Raw genomic sequence first — 23,298 nt, 5'->3', positions numbered from 1 at the left:
AGTTGCTTGCATACTTCTCCCATTTCTCAGGTATTATTATATTCCTTCTCAGGTCTTTGATGAAGTTGAAGACTAGCAGTTATAGTTACAACTTAGTACATATATATAATATCTTAGATAGAATATATTAAGTATTAGACTCAGGTTCTTTAGGATAGGACACCTTTTGGAATGATCTTTGTAACAAGCCACCTACCCACACTGTAGACTTCCCTGGATTTTAGTATGTGTATTTTGCTTGATGTTGTTTGCATTGATTGTAGTTACAACTTATCTAGGTCATTATCCCTCATTACTGCTGGACAATATTTGATAACCATTTCTTTGTATATAGTCTTGTATTAGGTTAGAACCTTCTTATTTAGAAAAAAGGGGGAGATGTAGTGGGTAGCCATTCCAGCCTTGACCTAGAAGTTCCAACCCCCATTGAGGCTTCGGTAATGGTCACACCCACAAGGTGGGGCTGAGGGAGGACTCTGAAGACCCAGGATCAAAAGGAGAAGCTTCTCTAGGTTCCAGGACCTGGATGCTGAAAGTAGACCAAGCAGAGTTCTCCAGAGAACACCGCCAGACTGTGCCATACCTTTGCCAGACCCTACAACCTATCCCTTCATTTGTAAGTTACCCCACAAAATAAACCTCCCTTTTAACTACGTGGAGTGGCCTTAAGAATTTCACCAATAAGGTTCAGTGCTGTGGATATTGCTCTGTGTAAATAAAGTTCTGATTGGCCAGTGGCCAGGCAGGAAGTATAGGCGGGACAAGAGAGTAGAGAATGCTGGGAAGTAGAAGGCTGGAGGACACCTCCAGCCACCGCTATGAGAAGCAACATGTAAAGACACTGGTAAGCCACAAGCCATGTGGCAAAGTACAGATTTACAAAATGGGTTAATTTAAGATAAAAAAAGCAGATAACAAGAAGCCTGCCACGGCCATACAGTTTCTAAACAATGTAAGTTTCTGTGTGCTTTCTTGGTTGGGTCTGAGCGACTGTGAGACTGGCGGGTGAGAGAGATTTGTCCTGACTGGGCCAGGCAGAAAAATTCCAACTACAAATGGCGCCCAACGTGTTGTCAAGAGTTTCCACCTAAAACCTGAGAAAATTCTTATGTCCCAAATCAAAAGAGCTCTCTGGTGTGGGACAGAAAAAAACCAATATTTTTATTTAAATCGGGTTGATTATAAATGCGATCTCTTTCTAAAGAAGAAAAGGGGATAGGATGTAGATATAATAGGACAAAAGGGTAGATTAAGGAACTTACTTCTAAAGAGCAACAACTTGTTTAAAATGTTTTACATTGGTATAGATTTTAGTCTATTGATACAAACTTAAAGTTAATTTTGTTATACTGTGTGTATATTTCTACTCATGTTTAAGGTATTATGTTTGTATAGCTCATTTTAAATTGTAATAAATAATTAAAAATAGATTAATAATTACTCATCTGTGATAATCATACTCAGCCATGTAAGTTAAGTCTTCTAGGTATACACAGAGATATTTCAGATAGATAGTTAATCTTCAAATACTTCAAAGACCTACAGAATATGGCATTTAAAATACTTTTAAAATTTAGACTTTCTAGACAGTGAGACATGTCTGCTCCTGGCAGCACCAATTTACTTCAGAGAGGAGGATGGGCATTAAAGTCATTTCATATCTTATCTTCACCTTGGCAAAAATAGCCATTTGGACAAGAAACTGTTCTTGCCTGGACTGCTCAATCAAGTGGACATACAAGACCCATAGAAAGGTGACCACTGAACTTTGCTTGACAAAATGGTCCTTCAGGTTCCTGCTTCACAGAGGAAACTGCCAGACATTCTACAGGACACTGAGAGAAGTGACCAAGAGACTCTAGCCCTATGAGCTGAAGACAAATGCCCCAAGTTTACAAAGGAACATTAGGTGACTGTCCAGGCTGCCAGCTGTCTCTATCTACTCTTGCAAGACTCCTGAAAAATGCTTACATCCTTCTCCCGCTTCTCAGGTAATATTATATCCTTCTGAGGTCTTTGATGTGGTTAAAGACTAGATAGTTATAATATCAATTATGACAAAAGATAAGTTAGATATAAAACCTTAGACTCACAAATATAAGATAGATAGGATATCCTTTTTAATATTGTAACTGTAATTCTTGCTTGATAATTGTTTTGTTATATGTAATTATACTATGTAAAAGTTAAAACCTTCCTTTAAAAAAAAAAAAAGAAAAGGTTCAGTGCTGTGGATATTGCTCTGTGTAAATAAAGTTCTGATTGGCCAGTGGCCAGGCAGGAAGTATAGGCGGGACAAGAGAGTAGAGAATGCTGGGAAGTAGAAGGCTGGAGGACACCTCCAGCCGCCGCTATGAGAAGCAACATGTAAAGACACTGGTAAGCCACAAGCCATGTGGCAAAGTACAGATTTACAAAATGGGTTAATTTAAGATAAAAAAAGCAGATAACAAGAAGCCTGCCACGGCCATACAGTTTCTAAACAATGTAAGTTTCTGTGTGCTTTCTTGGTTGGGTCTGAGCGACTGTGAGACTGGCGGGTGAGAGAGATTTGTCCTGACTGGGCCAGGCAGAAAAATTCCAACTACAGTTCAGTGTATGTCAATTAATACATTAATACCATAGTTATAAAGGTTTTTGCATATGCATGAGGCTATGCACTCTGACGTGACTCTGGAGCAGGAAAATAATATGTAAATTTTATAGGAGAAAAGAATAATGTGCTGTGGAGAGTGTTACAGTTTCCTGTATTCTGACATGTGCATGCATGCATGCATGCGTGTGCGCGTGAACACACACATGCGCACACACACGCACACACACACACACACACGCACACACAAACAGTTTACACAGGATCTCTAGGTAAAAGAAACAAGGAGACAGCTATCTATATCTTTAAGACAATCAGAACAATTCTTCACACAGGTGATTCTAAATTGTGGCAAGTTAACATTAAAACCAATCTCAATATATATATATATATATATATATATATATATATATATATTCTCTCTCTCTCTCTGTATATGTGTGTGTGTGTGTGTGTGTGTTTGTGTGTGTGTGTGTGTGATGTGTGTGTGTGTGTGTGTGTGTGTGTGTGTGTGTGTGTGTATGTGAACTTGAATTGTAAATGTATTCACATACAAAGCTGGCCTGTCATGAAATTAAATAGCCACTGAAAAAGATCTGATATAGATGTCATCTAATTATATGGGCACATTTGTACTTTATTTCATAATGAGTACTGGAAACATGAAACTTATAATTTAGGGACTGCATTGGTATTCTTTTAATAATCTCTGATAAGTGGTTTTCATGCACTGTAAATAAATAATGATACATATGAAATGTATTATGTCAAGATTGATCTCCTATTGTAATGAAACTTTTTTCACTTTATAAATAGAGAACCCTATACAAATCAAATCCTAATTTAGGATAAGATGATATGAGGGAAACTTTGCTATTAGAAAAAGCCTCATGATAACATGCAGACAGTTATCAGGCAATGATATAACTATTCATTAAATGGCTTGATGTTTTTCTAATTTGATATTATTTTCCCAGCTCTACTCAACCCTCAGATATAAGACAAGAGAGGTACAAATAGTTCACCCTCCAGTTACACTTGGATTCCATTTTCTCCTGTTTGTGGATTTATTAAACACCCGTCCAAGCCCTGGAGTATTCCATTCCTTGCATCAGCCACTTCCTTAAAAGTTGTATAAAATTAAACCGCAGTATACTTCAATGTTCCTAAAACCCTTATTGTGCTGTGACACTTATTGACAATAAGTCTGTTTTTGCATACATTCATGTCTATCTACTTGTACAACAGTTTATCTGATGCTGTTCTTCTGTTTAATCTTTGTATAAACTGTGTTGTGACTGTTCTTAGAAAGTCTCAACTTTCTTTATAGAGGGTTCTAGGACTTTGTGTGTGTACCATTGTTTCTTTATGTTATTACTAGTTGACAGATGTTTTAGTTATTTCATTCACTTATAAGCTTTATTTATTTTATACTGTTTCTATATAGCTAATTTTATGCATACTGCTGTGGGATATCTTTCTGTACTCTGTGAATATGTGTTGCTCTGACTGATTAGTAAATAAAGCTGTTTGGCCTATAGCAAGGCACCTTAGAAGCAGGCAGAAAATCTGAGAGAGACAAGAAGGAAAAAGGCAGAGTCTAGAGACAATGTGAGCCTCCGCAGGAGAAGCAAGATGTGAAAGCACTAGTAAGCCACAGTCACACGGCAACTTATAGATTAATAGAAATGAGTTAATTTAAGATATAAAGCTAGCTATCAAGACCTTGAGCCATAGGCCACTGAGTTTATAATTGATATAAGCCTCTGTGTGATTACTTGGGATTGAATGGCTGCAGGACTGGGCTGGACACAAGAAAACTTCCAGCTACATTTGGTTGCCCAACATGTTGGCTCAGTTTTCCACCTAAAACTTGAGAGAACTTAAAAGAAGATTATAAAACAGAGCTAAAAACAGATCCCTAGTGTGTCTCTCAGGACAGCTGCAGCCTGAGCACTTGAGCTAAGGTATGGGAAGTTTGTAGCATATGGGCCTGACCTGCAGAGTGGCTGATTCCCACTGTGGTACACAGAGGCATCTCCAAGCCTCATAGCACACTGCATGGTGTATTTGGCTTTTTCTAGTACAGACAAAAGAAAAAATAGATTTCTGGGCTACAAACTGCTGGATGGAGGCATGGACTCACTGCCTCCCAGGGTCAGTGGAGAGTATGGCTCCCAGAGCTGGAAGTGAGTTACCTCTGCCATGTTGAAAAGCTGAGGTGTGTGGAGCTAGCAGCTACGATTGACATTTCAGTCCTAGCCATGCTATAGTTTAAAGCAATAGATTTACAAAAGACAGATTCAGATGGAGTAAACCTCTGAATTGTTTATGTTATGTGTAAAAGTATAGGTAGGCTTGGAAGAGAGAGGAAAACTAATATATGCAGTTATATAAAAATAGTTATAAAAATTAAAGTCTTTAAAGAGACAGTAAATGTAACATAAAAATAAGCCATATAAAGATGGAAATCATACACAGAGTCTGGATTATATTGTCTTTGGGATTTTTAACTGCAGACATTTGATTGCAAAGGCTGCTGAATTAAATCAATATATATATTTTAAAGGTATCTTGACTTCAAAATTTGTGTCTAAGGATATGTTGCTTTGGAAAAGAGTTCTACTTTTGTTTCCACAGAAGACAAGTTCCTGTGGATTGCTTCCAAGCTAAGATGGTTTGATCAAGGAAGACTCCTTGAGAGGTCTTCATATGTTCCTACATCCAGATCAGCTTCAAGGCAAATGCAGCTTCAGACAATGCAGCCTCACAGACTACTCGAGTCAGGACTTGACCATATTTCTTAATTTTTTCAGGATCCCCATTAGATCGCCAGAGCTCTCATCCAGCAGGAAGTAGTATAAGAAGCTGTACCCAAGTTCCCAAAATATTGTTTATAAATGTTTATTTTTATTTAAAGTGGGTTGATTATAAATGCAATCTCTTTTTAAAGAAGAAAAGGGGATATGATATAGATATGATAGGATAAACAAATATATTATTGAATCTACTCTTAAAGAGTAGCAACTTGTTTGAAATGTTTTACATTGCTATGGATTTTAGTTTATTAATACAAACTTAAAGTTAACTTTGTTATACTGTATGTATATTTCTACTCTTGTTTAAGGTTATGTTTGTACAGTTCATTTGAAATTGTAGTGTATAATTAAGAAATGCAGATTAATAATTAGTCATCTATGATAATCACATTTATAGTCATGTTAAGTTTTCTAGCTTTACACAGATACATTTCAATTAGGTAGGTGGTCTTCAAACACTTCAAAGACCTACAGAATATGGCATTTAAAATGTTTTAAGAACTTTGACCTTCTGGACATTGAGACATGTCTGCTCCTGGCAGCACCAACATACTTTAGTGAAGATAATAGTCATTGAAGAAACTCATTATGGCGTTTACTTTCTTTATGTCAAAAGATAGTCACTGGGCAAAAATGTGCCCTTGCATAGACTGCTTGACAGTATGTTGTATTAAGTGGACATGCAGGACCCATAGGAAGGTAACCACTGAACTTTGCAAGACAAGATGGTTCTTCAGGTTTCTGCTTCACAGAGGAGACTGCCAAATAGTCTACAGGAACCAAGGAGAAGCAACTAAAAAACTTTAGACCTATAGGCTGAAGATGGATGTCTCAACATTACAGAGGAACTTTAGGTAGCTATTGAGGCAGCCAGCTGTCTCTGTCATTCTAGATTTTTTTGGAAGTTGCTTACAATGTACTTCCTGTTAACTTAGATAATAGTATATCCTTCTGAGGTCTTTGATGTAGATGAAGACTGGATAGTTATAATTATATTTTTCCTCAGTCATGATGAAAGATAAATTAGATATGAAACTTCAGACTCACAAATATAGGACAGATGATAGAATATTTTCTTTAATTTTGCAAAATACAAATAGACTAGATATTGTAACTGTAATTCTTGTTTGATAACTGTTTTGTCATATGTAATTTTACTATGTTAAAGTTAAAACCTTTCTCTTTGATTAGACAGAAAAGGGAAAGTGCTGTGGGATATCGTTCTATATGCTGTGAATTGTGTTGCTCTGATTGGTTGATAAATAAAATGCTGATTGGCCAGTAACCAGGTAGGAAGTATAGGCAGGCAAACAGATAAGGAGAATTCTGGGAAGAGGAATGGTTGAGTCAGGGGTTGCCAGCCAGACAAAGAAGAAGCAAGATGACAAGACAGAACTGAGAAAAGGTACCAAGCCTAGTGGCTAAACATAAATAAGAATTATGGGTTAATTTAAGTGTAAGAGCTATTCAGTAATAAGCCTGAGCTAATGGCCAAGCAGTTATAAATAATATAAGCCACCATGTGTTTAGTTGGGAGACACAAATGGGAGAAATTTGTCCCAACTGATGGCCATCTGGGACACAGGAAACCTTCCAACTACAGCACACATCTGTGATTATAGGTCACATTTTTACTGAAAATGAAGACTTCACACATATTCTACTTCTTAAACTATACTATAATTAGTATGTTAGTTTGATTTAACTCTGATTTTAATTAATCTTTGGGAGAATATTTACCTACTGTTAAGGAATTATGGCAATGAGTAATTTTTACATTGAGACATTGTCTCACTGTAGTTCTAGATGTTCTGAAAGTCACTATGTAGATAAGGCCAGCCTCAAACTCACAGAAATCCACCTGCCTCTGCCTTCTGAGTGCTGAGATTAAAGGTGTGCACCACCCTGTTAAGTGTTAACTTTTATATTCATGTAGGTTAATGATACCATAACAACCAAGTTTTCTTTTCTTCATTCTGCTCAATATCATAGTGTGAGCTACAAAATTCTTTGGTCACATAGACCAAACCAAATACATCTCTAGAGAAAATAATTCTGTAGCCATATGATCCTTCCAAATTACCATGTTTTTGCAACCTCTCTTGGTCAGCAGCCTCTTGAGGTATATATAATTAGCGTCTTATCTCCCTAATGGAATGTTCCATGTGGCTCTTTATTTGAGAGGATATAGAGAAACCTGACTCTGCCAACATGCTGTTGTTATTATTCAGGTAAAATGGATGGATGGAAATAAACCTAACAAAGCTTCAGTGACTTATTCTCAGATGTTAGTTTGTGCTTGAATCTGCTGTGGACATGAGTCACATCCTAAAGTGCTTGAGGAAGATGAGCAAAGTAGAGAACAGCCAGGAAAAGGACTTGAATAGCATTGGAGAATAGTTGTTAGACACCAACTGAAGTATTGGAAAAGGCTAAGCAACTGACTGCCTTTGAGCCAGAACCACATTGTAAATGTCCCTGAGAAGCCAAACAACCTTGCAGCATTTTCCACTAAGTTTATGCCATAATTAATCATCCTATGCTCACTGAAGATTGATTGAATGAATGATATAATATTCTATGAACTGCTAAGGAAAATATAAAAATACATTTAAATAAAAAGGAAAAATTTGTTTGTTTCTCTTCATTTTTAAAAATAGGTGAGTATTAACTATTTGCCTTCTATGAATCATTTGGTGAGTATTTTGTAAACAGAAGCAAATTTTTAGAAATTTTTGTTTTCTAGATTGGAAGAATGTTATAAATACCTGATCAGAAGTAAATTTTAACATGATACCAACAGTCCTAATGTTGAAAACAGACATTCTGATTGAATGGCATTTCTAAATCTTAAAATAAAATGCAACTTAAAAATATCAATTTAATTTATTTTTCTTGTTTTCATCTGCACTTTATAGTTGGAATTTTTGTATTCATTAGGTTCCGATCAGTAATCTGATCAGAAAGAATGTAAAGAGGTATGAGGTGCATTTTCACATAAATATTTATTTGAAAAGAATACAGGATTATTTATATTTCTCAAACTATTAAATAACTGTAATGATGTTCTTAAGTTAGGAGATTTTAAATTTCCTTGGATATAAGAAAGGCTTTGAAAAAAATGTGCAAAGTGAAAATACAGATAGATTCAATTGAGGGAGTTAAATTCCAAATTGAAAATTGTTTTATGTGTAATTTTTGTAAGCTTTACTACTTTTTTCTTCCCAATTATATACCAACATTTCAAATTTCATAATCCCTTTTAGATTTCCTTTTATTCTTAATTATTTATTTCTTTATTTTAGGTTTTTGAACTTTGAGAATAATTTTACTTGAGTTTAGAAAAAAAATACCCCAGGGAATGCAAGGTATAAATCTTAGCAGCAGGAGAGACAGGAGAATATCTATCTATCTATCTATCTATCTATCTATCTATCTATCTATCTATCTATCTATCATCTATCTATCATCTATCTATCTATCTATCATCTATCTATCTTTAATCTATCATCTATCGAGCCTATGAGTTGAGCTAGCATGAAGGTCAGACACATATGATGAGTTCTTTATAGAAAGAGCAAAAAAGAACAAAGAACCTGAGAAAGCATCCTTAGATTGCATTTATAGAGAGAAAGGTTAAAAGCAAATACTACAATTCATTTGCTCTATTACTTCATAGCTTTATGCAATCCCTTTGCCTATCTTTTCATTTATACTATCATATATATTTTATTTGCTTTTCATCAACTCAAACACACTGTTTTCCATTTTTCTTTTCTGTTTACTTTCATTCTCTCTCATCACATCCTGTCATCAGCAGTTTCCCTTCTCTCCCTTCAACTCCTCTCTCCCTCAGATCAACTTCTCCTCTGTTTCCCTAAAAAAAAGCAGGTCTCCCAGGGATATCCACTGAACATGGCCACTGAACAAGATACAATGAGACTGGGCACAAACACTGATATCACAGCTGTATGTGGCAACCCAGTGGGAAGAAAAGGGTCTCAAGTGCAGGCAGGAGAGTCAGAGACACACCCCATTCCCACTCTGGGGGCGGTCCCACAAGATAACCAAGCTACATAACCCAAGGTTTATGCAGAGGACCTGGCTCAGACCCATACAGGGTCTTTGTTTGCTGCTTCAGTCTCTGTGAGTCCCTGTAAGCCTTGCTTAGTTGATGCTGTGGACCATGTTCCCATGGTATCCTTGTCCATCCTCTCTGGCTCCTAAAATTCCCTTCTACCTCTTCTTAAGGGTTCCCCTAGTGTTTGGCTGTGGCCATCAGCTTCTGGATGGTGTTCCTCTGATGACACTTGGGCTAGCCCCTGATCTATAAATATAGCATACAGCAGAATATCAAATTAAGAATCATTTCATTCACTTTTTTTTAAAGTTGCCAGTCCTATTTGGCTGTATCCTGGGTTTCTGGGCTGTTCTGCCTCTGGTTCCTGGACATCCAGGCAGTGTCAGGCATGACAAAGGCCTCAAGTTGGACCAGTCACTGCTTGGCAACTTCCATAGGTTCTGCACCACCATCACCCCAGCACATCTTGCAGGCAGGACAGATTGTAGGTCAAAGGATTTTAGGCTGGGTTGATGTTCCGGTTCCACTGCTATGAGCCTTGCCTGGTTATAGAAGATGGCCAGTTGGGCTCCACATCTCAAATCATCAGAAGACTTTGCTAAGGTCACTCTTGCAGATTCCTGTGAGTTTCCAGGAATTGCCCTCATGCTCCCCTAATTCTGGTTTTCTTTCCTAGTAATTTCTCCCTCTATTCCTCCCACTGCTCTGCCTGATCCTTCCTGTTCCCAGGCCACCTGTAAATCTATCCTACTTTCCCTCCTCAGGGGGATTCATACATCTCCTTTGACCCCTCCTGGTTACTTAGCCTCTCTGGGTCTGTTGCTTGTAGCATGATTACCATTTACCTAACACCTAATGCCCAGTTATAAGTGAGTACATACATACCATGTTTGTCCTTATGGGTTTGGGTTGCCTCATTCAGGATGATTTTTTCTATTTCTATCCATTTGCCTGCAAATTTCATGATGTCATTGTTTTTAACATCTGAGTAATACTTCATTATGTAAATGTAACACATCTTTTGATCCATTATTCAGTTGAGGGACATTTATGTTGATTCCAGTTTCTGGCTATTATGAATAAAGTTGCAATCAATATGGTTGAGCAAGTCTCCTTGTGGTATGATGGAACATCCTTTGGGTATATGCCCAAGAGCGGTATAGCTGGGTCTTGAGGTAAATTATTTCCAGTTTTCTGAAGAACTTCCATATTGACTTCCATATTGGCTTTACAAGTTAGTACTCCCATTAGCAATAGAAGAGTGTTCCCCTTGATCCACAGCATGAGCTGTGTTTTTGATCTTAGATATTCTGAGAGGTGTAAGATGGAATCTCCTAGTAGTTTTGATTTTCATTTCCCTGATAGTTAAGGATGTTTAACATTCTCTGTTTCTATCCAGTGCATATTTTATAGCTTTTCTGCATCTAAAGCTTGAGATACCCTGATGAGAAGACAGATGTAGGATTCAACCATGTAGGGGTTGCTGTGTAATTGAGATATTAATCAATGAATCTAATTTGTACTGAGTACTAAACAGATACAGACTTCTATGAGAACAATTGTGATGTTCACATTTGTAATTTCATTATATGGTCACTAAAATGATGTGAATAATGTAATGTATTACTGAATGGGTTATAGTATATTTTGAAATGTATTTTGGACATGGCAGTGTGATGTCCTCTGCTTATTGGTATTCATTAATATTTTTGAGTAATTTATCTCATGAGTTGGTCACTATTATGAACAAAAGGAAGGAAAAAATCATGGATATTATTAGTATTTATTGAGCATTCACAAATGGAGCACCTATCTATTGAGGACATGATTGTGTTTATGGTCAATCCACCCTTATCCTGCCCAATCCTTGCCAAATACATGATTCTGATCTTTATTTCATTCCTATAACTTAACTGAATTAACCATTTAAATTTGTTTAAACAGAAATAAATCACAAGGTCAAGGGTTTCAGTATCTTTTTTGGTAATAGACATACATGGCTGAACCATGAGCTTCATCATGGGTCCTGAATCCAGAGCCCAGATGTATGCTGTTTTTTCTCTAAATGAAACTAAAACTACAATATAATATGGTAAATCTTTTTTTATAGAATTATGGACAAAGTACCCATATGTGATACTGTCTTTGAGAAGTTTAAGCATCCAGATCATGTGACATACACTCTATGGCAATAATTATGTTCACACCCAGGCTTCATGGACTAATGGCCTGGAAGAGTGTAAATGTTGATATTTGAGTTTTATTGTAATGTCAAATTTCTAGAGAAATTTCTCAATACTTACAATTTGTGTACCTCACATGATGCACACCAGTATCTGGTGTTTCATAGACTTATCCTTCTCTGTGAATCTTTTTTCTTTTTAAAAATTTTTTAAAATTAAATTTACATATCAACCACAGATTCTCCTCTCATCCCTCTTCCTGCTTTCCCCTGCCTCCCCCACATGCCCTCCCAACAGGATAAGTTCTCCCATGGGGGAACTGCTTAGCCTGGTACATTCATTTGAGGAAGGGCTAAGGGCCTCTCCATTTTATCAGGGTTGAGGAAGGTGTCTGACCATAGGTAATGGGATCCAGAAAGCTGGCTCATGCACCAGGAGTAGATCCTGATCACATTGCTAGGGGACCCTCAAACAGACCCCACTACACAACTGTCTCCTGTATGCAGAGAGTCTAGTCTGGTCCCATGCAGGTCATATCCCTTTTCATTGTTTCAGAGAAAGAAGACATGCATTGGTGTACCTATATTTGGATCATAAGTTAACTCAAAGAATGAAAGAAATGCTAATGGTATAAAGGATGATGTTATATTTGTAGTTAACATTTGATAACCTTGAAGTTAAACATTTTTTGGAGATATGATGAAGTAAAGACTTATATGTTAGAGTAAACTCTGTAATATTCAGAATGGAAGCAATATTGAAAAGACCTGAACTTTTTTTTAATTGGTATTTGGCAGAACCAGGTTATAAAGAAAAATGAAAGAACTTAGATTTTAGTTGATATTTTTTATGTTGACTGCTCCATGTCACAAGGACTATCTCTGTATTAAGTAGGTTATTAAATTTAGAAGCTTTCATGGAACATAACATTATACCATGACTGCCACCACCGACTGTGTATGATCACAATCTAAAAATTTAGGAATAAAAGTACTTTCATCCTTTATCTTTTACAGAAGTTTAATTAACAAATACATATATGTATTTATGGTGTTTAAAGAGATGTTTTAATACATGGTAACTAAAGGCAGCTAAATAACATTCACCTCATATACCTATTTGTGCTATTAACATTGAAAATCTTAGCAGTATTCAAGTATGTGACTAAAATAGAGCTTATTTTAACCACAGTCACCATGCTGTATAAGAAATCTCTAGGAGATCATCTTGTTAACTGAGTATTTTTCTCTTTTGACAAATACCTTCCCTTTTCCCCTTCTCACCCCACGTAACTTGCTTATGGCAGGCACACCACTGTATTTTCTTCTTCTATGAATGTAGCGTTTTTTGGTATTTACTTGATTAATTTTTTCATAAATATATTTTGATCATACTCTTTCCCCTCCCCTAATTCTTCCCAGATTCTCCACAGAATACTACCTACCCAACTTTGTGTTCTGTCTCTCAAAAAAAAAATCTGAAAAACAAAACAACTTGAAAAGACAAAACCCACCAAAACAAAACTTAGTAAAGAAAAACCAACAAACCACCCATCCACCCACCCATCAACCCAACCAACCAACCAAAAACTAAACAAACAAAGCACACAAAAATGAGTACATTTTGCACTGGCCAACTTTTCCTGAGCATGGAGCCTACCTTGGAGTGCAGCTGATATCTCCTCCATTGGACAAAACTAAGACTCTTCCAGCAGGTATGCATTCAAAATAGCTTCTTGATTAGGTGCAGAATCTTGTCTACTTCTCTTCTCAGTGCTGGGAATTTGTCTGGCTTGAACTTTTGTAGGACCTGTGCATACTATCACAGTCTCTGTGAGTTCAACTGTGCATCATCCTGGTTTTGTCTGGTCCTGAGGTCACCCACCACCTCTGACTCTTACAACTTTTTGACCTTCTCTTCCTGGCTTCTTTATGTTTCATTTCCGCTGAGATCTTTCAATAACTGTCTCCATGACTTTATTTTCACTTACCACTATGACTTCCAGGCTTGTTCATGCAATTACAAAATACAGAATTCCTTCTTTTAAGGTTATAGAATTCCTTCTTTTAGGGTTACAGAATAGTCTGGGGTGCTTGTATGTATGTATGTTATGCATGCATCTATCAATGAAGGCAGATTGTTCACATACAATGTTTATGGATAATGGCATAATATAAATGAAAATGATAATTTTGACTTGATAATGTCATTTCTTCAGGATATATATATACCCTGAAGTAGAGAATTTCTCTATCAAATGATAGTTATTCTTTAGTCTTTCCTATCTTTTCTCTTCTCTTCTTCTCCACCTTACACTCTGTGCTCTTTTCTTTTTGTTTTGTATTATTGAGGACTAATCTCAGGGTCTTATATATGTTAGGTAAATGTAAAGTTATTGTGCTACCAATCCAGTATATTTTAAAAATTTTGATGACATTACATTATTTTTTTTAGTGGGTATATTAATTAATATTCTCATTAAAAATTTATAATGATGCCCTTTTTTAAAAGAATTATTTCTAAAAATTTTATGTGTATTTACATCTATGTATATGTCATGTGTGGACAGGTGCCTGTGGAGGCCAGACAAAGGCATTGGATCCTCTGGACTTGGAGTTACAGGTAGCTGTAAGCTGCTTGATGAGAATGCTGGTAACCACACTTGTGTTTTATGAAGGGCAGAAAGTGCTCCTAAGTACTGAGTCAAATCTCTAGTCCCTTTAAAACCTCCCAACCTTGTTATCTTTTGATTTCTTTTTACAAAATATTTTTTCACATGTGTCAAGTCATAGTTCATAATAGTTTTAATTTATAATACTCTTATGATTGCTCATGTTCAGCACTTATTCATATCTGTTTGTTTGACTTTAGGCTAGTTGTTATGCTGGAATAAAAATAGGCTTCCATAACTTGAGGGTTCTCCTATTCTGTAAATACAATTGTAATTTACAGTTTCTCCCATTTTCTCCTTCAGGTAACATTGCCAACCAAGCCAATGGAAGGTGTAAATCAGTCTGTGGTGTCAGAATTTGTGTTCCTGGGACTCACCAACTCTTGGATTATCCAACTATTCCTTTTTGTGTTCTCCTCCATATTTTATGTAGCAAGCATGATGGGAAACTCTCTCATAGTGTTCACTGTGGCTTCTGACCCTCACTTACACTCTCCCATGTACTTTCTGTTGGCGAATCTCTCCTTCATTGATTTGGGTGTTTCTTCTGTCACTTCTCCCAAGATGATTTGTGACCTGTTCAGAAAGCGCAAAGTCATCTCCTTTAGAGGTTGTGTCACTCAAATCTTCTTCATCCATGTCATTGGTGGTGTGGAGTTGGTGCTGCTCATAGCCATGGCCTTTGACAGGTATGTGGCAATATGTAAGCCTCTCCATTACTTGACCATTATGAGCCCAAAGATGTGCATCTTGTTTTCAGTGGCCTCCTGGGTGGTTGGCCTTATGCATTCTCTGTTTCAACTGGCTTTTGTAGTAAACTTACCATTCTGTGGACCAAATGTGTTGGACAGCTTCTACTGTGACTTTCCTAGATTCATCAAACTTGCTTGCACAGACACATACAGACTAGAATTACTGGTCTCAATCAATAGTGGATTTATGTCAGTGGGTTCCTTCTTCATACTGATCATTTCCTATATTGTCATCATAATCACTGTTCAAAAACACTCTTCAAGTGGTTCCTCCAAGGCTTTGTCCACACTTTCAGCTCATGTGACTGTGGTGGTCTTATTCTTTGGTCCTGTGATGTTTTTCTATACATGGCCTTCTTCTTCCACACACTTGGATAAGTTTTTGGCCATATTTGATGCAATTGTCACTCCTTTTCTGAACCCTGTGATATATACATTGAGGAACCAAGAAATGAAAATGGCAATGAAGAGAGTATTGAACCAGTTGCTGGGTTATAGACAAACAATTAAACACTTGACCTGTGAACAATCTTAACTGAGCATAGAAGTTTATTGTTAATCAATCTCTGAGGATAATATTGCTTTGTCTATTTCAATATGCTTATTTATAATATATATGCTATTTTGTTTTATACTTAACAATAAGGGACAACATTTATGAAAGCACAAAATACATTATAAGTTTAATGAAGCTCAATTGCTTAGGGATAATACCTACATGATGTAAACTCTTAGACATAAAGAAGATGAATGTTTATTTTAAGGTCCTCAGAACAGGAAAAACTCTCTCCTTTAAAAATATTTATTTGCATTTTAAGGTTATGTTTGTATGTGTGTGTCTTTACACATGTAAGTGCATGTCCCTCTGGAGTCTAGGAGAGGGCATTGGATATGCTGATGGGGAGTTATAGGTTGTTTTGAAGCATCTGAATTAGGTGTTGGGAACCAATCTTGGGTCATCTAAAAGGGTAGTGCATGCCCTTAAAAGGTGAGGCATCTCTCTAGACTGTCTCTGTTTTTGAATGGAACCGTTTGTGATAAGCAGTGACTTCTTGTTATATTCCACAGAACATTTATATAAGAATTATTGAGCTAGGTCATTTTTCTCCCATGTGTGCACCTTGCATACTGCCTGTTTATCTCTTGTCTTTTCCAGTTATAGAAGGAAGTTAAAATTTTTGAGTGCACATCAGAGTCTTACATATGTATGTGCTTCAGTAGGAACTGTATGAGTTATGTTTGGAAAAACAGAAAGGTGTCAAGGAAGCATGTTGATTTTTTTTTCTGCTGACTATAGTATACTACTCAAAGACATTTAATATGATTTACCTTTTCTTCTCATTTTCATCTTAGTTTTAAATTTTGTCTTTCCATACCACTGCAAGAGAAGTTTGGGTGATATTTGGATGGATGGTATTCTTGTTTTATAGGTTGATGCAATGTTAGAATCAAAACCAATATACATTTCTTGTGTCATGCTGGTGCTCTACACATTTATGGGATCACTAATATTCTGAGTTTTCTTCCAACAGGACACATGGGATATATAAACAATTTTACAACAGTTAATCAAAAGAAGCCTAAGAAAATATCCCAAAGCAGCAGAAATTAATCAGTATTACTTTTTATTAATAGCCTGAATAATTCATTTAAAAAATACAGACTAAAGTTTGGATAAGAAAACAGGCTCCATCTTTCTGCTGCCGCTGAGAACACACCCTAACATTAATAATAGACACCACCTCATGGTAAAAGGATGGGAAAAGGTATTTTAACCTAGGGAAATATGACATATGTAGGCATAGCTATTATAACATCTGATGAAATAGATTTCATGTCAAAATTAGTCAGAGAGATAAGGAGGGTCACTTCATATTCATCAAAAGAAATACAACAAGAGGCTATTACAATTCTAAGCATATACACACTAAACACAGGAGAACTCAATTTATAAAAGAAAAACTATTATTCCTAAAACCACAGGTTAACCACAATATAGTGATAATGGGTGACTTTAATAGCCCACTCTAGTCAATAAGTAGGTCATTAGGACGAAAAAAAAAAAAAAACCCAGAGAAAATCTGAAGTTAAATGACATCATAAACCAAATAGACTTAACAGATATCTACCATATGTTCTACCTCAATACTAAACAACACACATAATTCTCAGCAGGGCATGGAGCTTTCTACAAATCTGACCATACATTAGAATGCAAAGCGTGTTTCAAGACATGTAGAAAAGCTGAAATAACATCTTACATTTTATCTGACCACAATGATATAAGGTTTTATATGAACACCAGTGGATTCCATAGAAAGCATACAAGTTCATAGAGACTAAACAACACACTACTGAATAATAATTGACTGAAGAAAGAAGTTGAGAAAGAAATTTAAAATATTCTATAATTGAATGTAAATGAAAACACAGTATGCAAAAATGTGGAGCATAATGAAGGTAGTCAAAATAGGTAAATTTAGAGCACTATGTACCTATTCAAAAATTTGACATATATCAAATGAACAACTTAATGATGTATTTGAAGGCCTTTGGAAATAGAGAACAAATAACTTACCCAAACAGTAGGTGGGAAGAGATAATCAAACACTGGCTGAAATAAACAAAATAGAAAGGAAAAATCAATAAAATGAAGAATTAATGAAATGGAGCCATTTCTTTGAAGAAGTTAACAAGATTGATAAACTTTAGGCAATTTAAGTAAAGTAAAGAAAAGAGGATCATTATTACTAAAATTAGAGATTAAATGAAATATATTACAAGACTAGAAACACTGAAGAAATACTTAAAAAAAACCCTATATTCTACCAAACCGGAAATTATAAAAGAAATTTGTGAATTTCTAGATATATATGATCTGCCAAAGCCAAATCGATATGAAATAAGTATTTTACACAACCATAACATCCATTTGAGCTAGAATCAGTAGTTAAATGTTTTCAAACTAAAAAAAAAAAAAAAAAAAAAGGCCATAGAAAGATTGGTTCAGCATAGAATTCTCCAGACCTTTAAAGATCAAACACCAATACTTTTCAAGTTATTATGTAACACAGAAAATGAAGGAACATTTCTAGGTTCTGTTTCTGAATGCAGTGTTACCCTGATATCAAGACCAGACAAAGACCCAATAACAAAAAGGAAAAAGATAATTATAGCCCAATCTCTGCTGAACATTTAGATTCACAATGGGCGGCAGAAATACTAGTGTATTTACCAAACAGCAAATCAGTAGATTTGTAAACCAAATGCCACACTCTCAGAACTGCACTGTATCTCATCCCTTAGCATATATGTATGCTTTTTTTGTTTTTAAATTAGTACATTGTCTTTTCCATTTAACTAGATATACCACAATATTAGCGACCCAGTGGGTAAAAATGTGTCAGGTACATGAAAATGTAATGTGCTGTGGCTTTTCCTTCTTATTGTGGGCTCTAAAGAATGGTTTTAAACAATTTAATACTCCAGTTAGAGTAAGAAATGAAACATTTTGAAGTTATGCAATAGTGCTACATTTTCTAATGGCTACTGATGAGTAATGGAGAGTCACACAAAAAGTTCTCAACAAAAATGTTTATATACTGAATTCAAGACCTAATCCAAAAGATTATCAATTATGAATCAAGTTGGCTCCATCCCAGAGATGTATGAAATGTTCAGTGTATGTAAATTAATACATTAATAACATAGTTATAATGGTTTTTGCCTATGCATGAGCCTATGCACTTGACTCGGGAGCAGGGAAAATAATATGTAAATTTTGTAAGAGAAAAGAATAATGTGCAGTGTAGAGTGTCAAATTTTCCTATATTCTGAGCATGTTCTTGCACACAAACACATGTGTTTGTGTGTGTGTGTGTGTGTGTGTGTGTGTGTGTGTGTGTGTGTGAACATGAATTGTAAACATATTCACACACAATGCTGGCCTGTCATCAAATTAAATAGCCACTGAAAAAGATCTGATATAGAAGTCATCCAATTATATGGGCACAGTATAGGTAGGCTTGGAAGAGAGAGGAAAACTAATATATGCAGTTATATAAAAATAGTTATAAAAATTAAAGTCTTTAAAGAGACAGTAAATGTAATATAAAAATAAGCCATATAAAGATGGAAATCATACATAGAGTCCTGGATTACATTGTCTTTGGGATTTTCAACTGCAGACATTTGATTGCAAAGGCTGCTGAATTAAATCAATATATATATATATTTTAAAGGTATCTTGACTTCAAAATTTGTGTCTAAAGATATGTTGCTTTGGAAAAGAGTTCTACTTTTGTTTCCACAGAAGATGAGTTCCTGTGGATTGCTTCCAAGCTAAGATGGTTTGATCAAGGAAGACTCCTTGAGAGGTCTTCATATGTTCCAACATCCAGATCAGCTTCAAGGCAAATGCAGCTTCAGACAATGCAGCCTCACAGACTACTCGAGTCAGGACTTGACCATATTTCTTAATTTTTTCAGGATCCCCATTAGATCGCCAGAGCTCTCATCCAGCAGGAAGTAGTATAAGAAGCTGTACCCAAGTTCCCAAAATATTGTTTATAAATGTTTATTTTTATTTAAAGTGGGTTGATTATAAATGCAATCTCTTTTTAAAGAAGAAAAGGGGATATGATATAGATATGATAGGATAAACGAATACATTATTGAATCTACTCTTAAAGAGTAGCAACTTGTTTGAAATGTTTTACATTGCTATGGATTTTAGTTTATTAATACAAACTTAAAGTTAACTTTGTTATACTGTATGTATATTTCTACTCTTGTTTAAGGTTATGTTTGTACAGTTCATTTGAAATTGTAGTGTATAATTAAGAAATGCAGATTAATAATTAGTCATCTATGATAATCACATTTATAGTCATGTTAAGTTTTCTAGCTTTACACAGATACATTTCAATTAGGTAGGTGGTCTTCAAACACTTCAAAGACCTACAGAATATGGCATTTAAAATGTTTTAAGAACTTTGACCTTCTGGACATTGAGACATGTCTGCTCCTGGCAGCACCAACATACTTTAGTGAAGATAATAGTCATTGAAGAAACTCATTATGGCGTTTACTTTCTTTATGTCAAAAGATAGTCACTGGGCAAAAATGTGCCCTTGCATAGACTGCTTGACAGTATGTTGTATTAAGTGGACATGCAGGACCCATAGGAAGGTAACCACTGAACTTTGCAAGACAAGATGGTTCTTCAGGTTTCTGCTTCACAGAGGAGACTGCCAAATAGTCTACAGGAACCAAGGAGAAGCAACTAAAAAACTTTAGACCTATAGGCTGAAGATGGATGTCTCAACATTACAGAGGAACTTTAGGTAGCTATTGAGGCAGCCAGCTGTCTCTGTCATTCTAGATTTTTTTGGAAGTTGCTTACAATGTACTTCCTGTTAACTTAGATAATAGTATATCCTTCTGAGGTCTTTGATGTAGATGAAGACTGGATAGTTATAATTATATTTTTCCTCAGTCATGATGAAAGATAAATTAGATATGAAACTTCAGACTCACAAATATAGGACAGATGATAGAATATTTTCTTTAATTTTGCAAAATACAAATAGACTAGATATTGTAACTGTAATTCTTGTTTGATAACTGTTTTGTCATATGTAATTTTACTATGTTAAAGTTAAAACCTTTCTCTTTGATTAGACAGAAAAGGGAAAGTGCTGTGGGATATCGTTCTATATGCTGTGAATTGTGTTGCTCTGATTGGTTGATAAATAAAATGCTGATTGGCCAGTAACCAGGTAGGAAGTATAGGCAGGCAAACAGATAAGGAGAATTCTGGGAAGAGGAATGGTTGAGTCAGGGGTTGCCAGCCAGACAAAAGAAGAAGCAAGATGACAAGACAGAACTGAGAAAAGGTACCAAGCCTAGTGGCTAAACATAAATAAGAATTATGGGTTAATTTAAGTGTAAGAGCTATTCAGTAATAAGCCTGAGCTAATGGCCAAGCAGTTATAAATAATATAAGCCACCATGTGTTTAGTTGGGAGACACAAATGGGAGAAATTTGTCCCAACTGATGGCCATCTGGGACACAGGAAACCTTCCAACTACAGCACACATCTGTGATTATAGGTCACATTTTTACTGAAAATGAAGACTTCACACATATTCTACTTCTTAAACTATACTATAATTAGTATGTTAGTTTGATTTAACTCTGATTTTAATTAATCTTTGGGAGAATATTTACCTACTGTTAAGGAATTATGGCAATGAGTAATTTTTACATTGAGACAATGTCTCACTGTAGTTCTAGATGTTCTGAAAGTCACTATATAGATAAGGCCAGCCTCAAACTCACAGAAATCCACCTGCCTCTGCCTTCTGAGTGCTGAGATTAAAGGTGTGCACCACCCTGTTAAGTGTTAACTTTTATATTCATGTAGGTTAATGATACCATAACAACCAAGTTTTCTTTTCTTCATTCTGCTCAATATCATAGTGTGAGCTACAAAATTCTTTGGTCACATAGACCAAACCAAATACATCTCTAGAGAAAATAATTCTGTAGCCATATGATCCTTCCAAATTACCATGTTTTTGCAACCTCTCTTGGTCAGCAGCCTCTTGAGGTATATATAATTAGCGTCTTATCTCCCTAATGGAATGTTCCATGTGGCGCTTTATTTGAGAGGATATAGAGAAACCTGACTCTGCCAACATGCTGTTGTTATTATTCAGGTAAAATGGATGGATGGAAATAAACCTAACAAAGCTTCAGTGACTTATTCTCAGATGTTAGTTTGTGCTTGAATCTGCTGTGGACATGAGTCACACTCTAAAGTGCATGAGGAAGATGAGCAAAGTAGAGAACAGCCAGGAAAAGGACTTGAATAGCATTGGAGAATAGTTGTTAGACACCAACTGAAGTATTGGAAAAGGCTAAGCAACTGACTGCCTTTGAGCCAGAACCACATTGTAAATGTCCCTGAGAAGCCAAACAACCTTGCAGCATTTTCCACTAAGTTTATGCCATAATTAATCATCCTATGCTCACTGAAGATTGATTGAATGAATGATATAATATTCTATGAACTGCTAAGGAAAATATAAAAATACATTTAAATAAAAAGGAAAAATTTGTATGTTTCTCTTCATTTTTAAAAATAGGTGAGTATTAACTATTTGCCTTCTATGAATCATTTGGTGAGTATTTTGTAAACAGAAGCAAATTTTTAGAAATTTTTGTTTTCTAGATTGGAAGAATGTTATAAATACCTGATCAGAAGTAAATTTTAACATGATACCAACAGTCCTAATGTTGAAAACAGACATTCTGATTGAATGGCATTTCTAAATCTTAAAATAAAATGCAACTTAAAAATATCAATTTAATTTATTTTTCTTGTTTTCATCTGCACTTTATAGTTGGAATTTTTGTATTCATTAGGTTCCGATCAGTAATCTGATCAGAAAGAATGTAAAGAGGTATGAGGTGCATTTTCACATAAATATTTATTTGAAAAGAATACAGGATTATTTATATTTCTCAAACTATTAAATAACTGTAATGATGATCTTAAGTTAGGAGATTTTAAATTTCCTTGGATATAAGAAAGGCTTTGAAAAAAATGTGCAAAGTGAAAATACAGATAGATTCAATTGAGGGAGTTAAATTCCAAATTGAAAATTGTTTTATGTGTAATTTTTGTAAGCTTTACTACTTTTTTCTTCCCAATTATATACCAACATTTCAAATTTCATAATCCCTTTTAGATTTCCTTTTATTCTTAATTATTTATTTCTTTATTTTAGGTTTTTGAACTTTGAGAATAATTTTACTTGAGTTTAGAAAAAAAATACCCCAGGGAATGCAAGGTATAAATCTTAGCAGCAGGAGAGACAGGAGAATATCTATCTATCTATCTATCTATCTATCTATCTATCTATCTATCTATCTATCATCTATCTATCTATCTATCATCTATCTATCTTTAATCTATCATCTATCGAGCCTATGAGTTGAGCTAGCATGAAGGTCAGACACATATGATGAGTTCTTTATAGAAAGAGCAAAAAAGAACAAAGAACCTGAGAAAGCATCCTTAGATTGCATTTATAGAGAGAAAGGTTAAAAGCAAATACTACAATTCATTTGCTCTATTACTTCATAGCTTTATGCAATCCCTTTGCCTATCTTTTCATTTATACTATCAT

The 23,298-nt window shown here is 35.3% G+C and overlaps 1 protein-coding gene across 1 annotated transcript; it reads left to right on the top strand.

The window, feature by feature from the left end:
- The first annotated feature begins 14,668 nt into the window (after nt 1-14,668).
- On the top strand, nt 14,669-15,634 carry LOC118582591 (olfactory receptor 4F3/4F16/4F29-like). The gene has a single exon (XM_036185584.1). It carries the CDS (start codon nt 14,672-14,674, stop codon nt 15,632-15,634), a length of 963 nt encoding a protein of 320 aa, XP_036041477.1. The 5' UTR covers nt 14,669-14,671.
- The last annotated feature ends 7,664 nt before the right edge of the window (nt 15,635-23,298 follow it).

The sequence above is a fragment of the Onychomys torridus genome, chromosome 4, assembly GCF_903995425.1.
Source record: "Onychomys torridus chromosome 4, mOncTor1.1, whole genome shotgun sequence".
Lineage (NCBI taxonomy): Eukaryota > Metazoa > Chordata > Mammalia > Rodentia > Cricetidae > Onychomys > Onychomys torridus.
Note: the sequence above shows the minus strand (reverse complement) of the source record. Positions and strands in the feature narration are given on the sequence as shown.